This window comes from Nestor notabilis, unplaced genomic scaffold, assembly GCF_000696875.1.
Source record: "Nestor notabilis isolate BGI_N333 unplaced genomic scaffold, ASM69687v1 scaffold30964, whole genome shotgun sequence".
NCBI classification, from domain to species: domain Eukaryota; kingdom Metazoa; phylum Chordata; class Aves; order Psittaciformes; family Psittacidae; genus Nestor; species Nestor notabilis.
In genome coordinates, this window is record NW_009927407.1 from 305 (window position 1) to 5,257 (window position 4,953).

The window sequence follows — 4,953 nt, forward strand, 5'->3', positions numbered from 1 at the left end:
GTTTTGCTCTTTATGCTATAAAGAGGCTGCTGTGATTGTTTTGCTAGGAGTTCTCTTTAGGAGCAGTGAGGTTTTGGCTTCATGGTATCAGCTCAGCCGTAATAACACTGCAGTGTCCTGTATTAGACTTTGCTTCCCCTTGGACAGCTTTATGCTAACCCAGGTTTGTTTTAATAGCAAGAGAACCAAGCAGAGGTTAGGCTGATCTAGCTCCTGGGTCAATTATTTCTCGTCGTAGTAGAATAATTAAGCAGTTCATGTTGGGGCTTAGAGCTATTATGGCTTTATCTGGTAAGGCAGTGTGATGGAGAACGTCCTTGTCTGTATTACCATGTCACATCTCTGCGTTAGCTTCTGGTTCTCCCTCTCTGTTGCATTTTAGGGTTGTTCTGGACTTTGAAAGTTGGTTTCCTCTTATCTACAAATAGGAGAAGAGGCATTTTTGAGAGAATTAACTTCCTTCCAGTGAGCACGTTAGAGTAAGATAGGTTCACCAGGGCAGCAAAGCAACGTTGCTGTTGCTGGCTTCTCAGCCACCATTGGTCAAAGCTGGAAATTAGTCACTTAATGCTCTCAGGCCTCAGTCCTGAGGCTGCTGCAGCTACTGTTTTGACTCTATTTCAGGCATACACATTTTCTTCAGGTATATAATGGTTATCATGTTTATTGCAGTCCATCAAGTGTATTGATTTTTCAAATGGGCAGGTGTACTTTTTTCTTATACTGGCAATGAAAACTAGAGCCAGATTTTGCCCTAAGTCAGACCTAGGCCCACAGGGTGGCAGGTATTAGTCTCAGGCACACATTTCCATCTGAAGAAAGGTGATCTTTTGGGTTGCTTGGCCTAGTTTTGCTTCCCTTTTGAGCTTCAGATCACAAAAGACCATTTGCCCTACCATTAAACCTCAAGGATCTTTGGGAGGCTGTCCTGATGGTCACTTTCTGTGGGCTTAGGTGGTCAAGTTTGCATGGTGCTTGATAAAAACATTGGGAGATAGAACTAAAAGCAAAGAAAGCGTGGTGAAATCCCCGAGGTCACTGCTGCAGGAATGTCCGCAGTAACCAGGACATCTCTTCAACAGTGTTTGTCATCTTTTGCCCTCAGAACAATGCCAAGGTAGCAGTGCTGGGGGCCTCGGGGGGCATTGGGCAGCCCCTCTCCCTTCTGCTGAAGAACAGCCCACTGGTGAGCAAGCTCAGCCTCTATGATATCGCTCACACTCCAGGCGTGGCAGCTGACCTCAGCCACATCGAGACAAAAGCAAATGTTAAAGGTACTGTGCACTGCTGGAAGTGATTCTGAATGGGTCCTTTAGGGTGTTGTCTCATACCTGAAGATGCCTGTTGCTTGTGAAGGGGAATCTTCACGTGATCCTGAAGCCTACTGTCAATTTAAGTAGCTTTTACTCAAGCAGTGCGTGACAAATGAAGGTTTAGCTGATTAGATTGACATGTATGGAGATGAAAATGAGCTGTGGTTGCACTGTTGAAGGGGGATTCATAATAAGTGGCAGGAAACATTCAGTAAAATCATCTTGGGGGTGGTGGTGGGGAAAGCCTGAGCATTGAATTTAAAAGTTTGACTGCAAATAGACTTAAGCTCCCTGGGTGTCTGTGTGAATTCTGTGTGCTTCTGTTCTGAGGGGACAGCTGTCAAGTTCTGATGAGATCCAAACTTAATCTGCTGATCTTCATTTTATCCAAGGATCACCAAGAGGTTGCATTTTACTTGAATGTGTCTATCTGCAGTTCTTTGGGGGTACTAACTAATGCAAGCTAGGGGGGTTGGAGAGTTAAATACCCATAGCAGGGGGAACTGAGGGGTTTCAAAACAGATGAATGTGAGATTCTCACCACTCTCTTTCTGTAAGTTTTGAAACGAGGATATAACATCAAATAGGATCCATCCATAATTGTATTACTTTGTTTTTCAGCATAAGTCTGAATTGAAGGCTCAATTAAACAAGGAATTGGGTGCCTCTGGGCATAATCTCGTTTTTAAAGTGTCAAGTATTGAATAGCTGGCAAAAAGATAATGCCTGAATGTCTTCCATTTCAGGCTTCCTGGGAGCTGAGCAGTTGCAAGAATGTCTTAAGGGCTGTAATGTTGTCGTTATTCCTGCAGGAGTACCTAGAAAACCAGGTATGTTCTCTTTGTTAGAAAGCCCCCGGGCTTCATTGAAGCGTGCCTCTGCAGTAGTGTTAGTCAAACAGAGCTGTGTCTGGTGCTTTGTGGTAGTTGCTGGCTTGGGATAGAAGTGTCTGCTAATGACACTGACCTAGAGCTTGCTTGTTGCCATATCAAGCACCTCATTTAGCCTCTCTCTCAGATCATCCCTCCTAAAATGGGCAGGATTGATTTCTGGGGTTGCTGCCTAAAAGGTGAGGTGCAAAGACTTCTCATACAAGTGATCCTGAATCTCCCTCGGTGTTTTTTGCCCAGAGCAATGCTCTAGTGAAAAACCTGGTTCTTTGTTTCATTTCTCAGCAGAACAGAAATAATCTGTTTTGCATTAACTGTAGTGTAACTTCTCTGGGCATCTCCCAATGAATGCTGTTAAGCCTTCCTGGAATGTCTCTGACCTGCTCCGTTTGTACTCTGTTTCTCAGTATCTTATTGGGAATGTAAGAAAATCCTAGACTTTATAGCCTAACTCTTCCTAATTCTTCACTTTTCATGGTTGCTGCACCAGAAATGAGAGGTTGCACTTGCAGCAAGCAGCAGTATTTTACAGAGCTGTTGGCGTTCAAACTGTAGCTGTTGAGGTGGCTGCGGAGGGGAAGGAGAACTCATCTTAGGAGCAGTTATGCAGTGGTGTCAGTGTGGTCGAGCTGTACCTCAAGCTGCCTGGGTGACTTACATCCTGCTGATGGACAGCTGGGTGGGTTGTTCCTCAAAGAGGCTGCTCCTTTGAGAGGATCTGAAAGGGCAGAAATCTTTTATTAGCGTGAGGAGTTCTGTTTGGAGCCAATTCATTGCTGCAGCCTCAGAGTTTCCTCTTGATACATGAAACCAGAAGCTGACATCCCTCTGTGCAGAGCAGAGTTTTGACTGGGATGCTTGCCCGTTAGTAAGTAAACTATGAGTAACTTAAAACACTGTATTGGATGTGTTTTAGGTATGACCCGTGATGACCTGTTCAACACCAATGCTAGCATTGTTGCTACTTTGACAACTGCCTGTGCAAAGCACTGTCCAGAAGCCATGATCTGTATTATTTCAAACCCGGTAAGCATCTTGTGGAGACCTTGAAAATATAGAGGGGAAAAACTCCACCCCAGACTGAGAATACTTCAGTAATCTTAGTTCCTGTTAGTATTGACCAGTAGCTTTAAGGCCTACAGTGTTACCTGCAGAAAAGGAGTAAAAGCCTGATTCTACTAACCCATTTTTCTTGGCTATATTTAAGTCAGAGGAGACTTGGATATGAAAGTGCTTAGTATCTCTACATTGATATGCCAGTGGTTCTAATACATGCTGGTGTTTTAGCTAGATGTCTTAGCTCCCTAAGGGTACAGCCTTTGTAATGTGAATGAGCAAATTTATTGTCTTAATGGTTATTTAAAATGGATGAGTTTTGTACCAGCTTGATTGTAAATTGCTCTTCAATTTAGGAATTAAAGTAATTGGCTGCAGTTGACTTCAGGTTGTTTTCTGGCCTGTTCAGTTCATGCACTGGCTTCATTATTACACTGGTTTCAACAAATGCTTGCCTGTTCTTGCTTGCAGGTAAATTCAACCATCCCAATAACTTCTGAAGTCTTCAAGAAGCATGGAGTGTATAATCCCAAGAAAATCTTTGGTGTTACAACACTGGACATTGTCAGAGCAAATACTTTTGTGGCTGAACTAAAGGTAGTTCATAGTGACAGATGCTGGGGGAAGGATGCTGCCTGTTTCAGTCATCAGATCTATCAAAACTGTGTTTAAAATCACTGCAGAGAGCAGAAGGAGCTTCAGATTTCTGTGGAGCTTGAGGTGAAGGCACTGATTCCCTGCTCTGTTCTCTAGAGCAGCCTGGGGATAGGGTTTCTTGCAAAATGTGGTTCAAGAGTCTTTGACCTTTCCTTTTCATAGCTGTCCCTTGTGAGCAAGCTACATATTCATCTTCATTCTCTTGGCATTTGCAGGTGCAGCTGGAGGAGAGGGTTGAATTTTGCAGTGTGTATTTGCAAGTCAAACTATCAGTGCTGAGTGTTACAGGATATTCTGCAATTATCAGGAGATGTAACAGGTTCCTGCTCTTAATATCGCTGGTGAACTTTGCACATGCACTGCTCTTTATCTGAACTTGCATTAGTAATATCCTGTACCTGTCTGAAGTTATCAGAGCAACCTGGAGTTCAGCTGCATAGATCTGGCTTTGTCCCTGGAGTACAGCTGCCTCTGAAACTCCTGCCCTGTGTAGCACTGGGTTATCAATGTGTCTGAATACCCAGGGCAGACAATGAAGCAGGGTGGTTTTACATGTTGTTTTCTTGCCAATACACTTCAGGAGCTGGAAGTGTATTCATGTTTCCCTTAGGGCCTAGATCCAGCTCAAGTAAGTGTTCCAGTTATTGGTGGCCATGCTGGGAAGACTATCATCCCTCTGATCTCTCAGGTAAGTCAAAGTTACTGCTGTGGGTGGCATCACACTTATTAATGTTTTAAAGTTGATGTAAAAGTGTCTTTGTGATGGCATGTAATGTGCTAAGATACAGCAGAGACAGTCTTCCCTGCTCTTGTGGCAGCTTTCATTCTCAGGTGAGGTACAGGATACTGGAAGGCAATGAGCTAAAGCTAAACTCCTTTGGGTGGTTTAAACAGTTCCAGCCTTTCTCCTCTAAAGGAGTTTGGGGTAAGAATCGAGTGTGCAGATGTTCTGATGTCTCAGCACTGTTTGTTTTGGTTCTTAGTTTCTGTGACAGGTATTTCATGATGTCTGTAACTGGCTTCAGCCGGGAAAAGAA

The 4,953-nt window shown here is 43.7% G+C and overlaps 1 protein-coding gene across 1 annotated transcript in view; it reads left to right on the forward strand.

Annotated features, from left to right (window-relative positions):
* Positions 1-4,953, forward strand: part of MDH2 (malate dehydrogenase 2, NAD (mitochondrial)) — a 7,907-nt gene that overhangs the window by 125 nt on the left and 2,829 nt on the right. The window contains exons 2-7 of the mRNA XM_010014050.1: positions 955-1,051; positions 1,083-1,274; positions 2,060-2,143; positions 3,120-3,229; positions 3,731-3,856; positions 4,527-4,604. Coding sequence (XP_010012352.1) covers positions 955-1,051; positions 1,083-1,274; positions 2,060-2,143; positions 3,120-3,229; positions 3,731-3,856; positions 4,527-4,604 — 687 coding nt within the window. The remainder of the gene's footprint in view (positions 1-954; positions 1,052-1,082; positions 1,275-2,059; positions 2,144-3,119; positions 3,230-3,730; positions 3,857-4,526; positions 4,605-4,953) is intronic.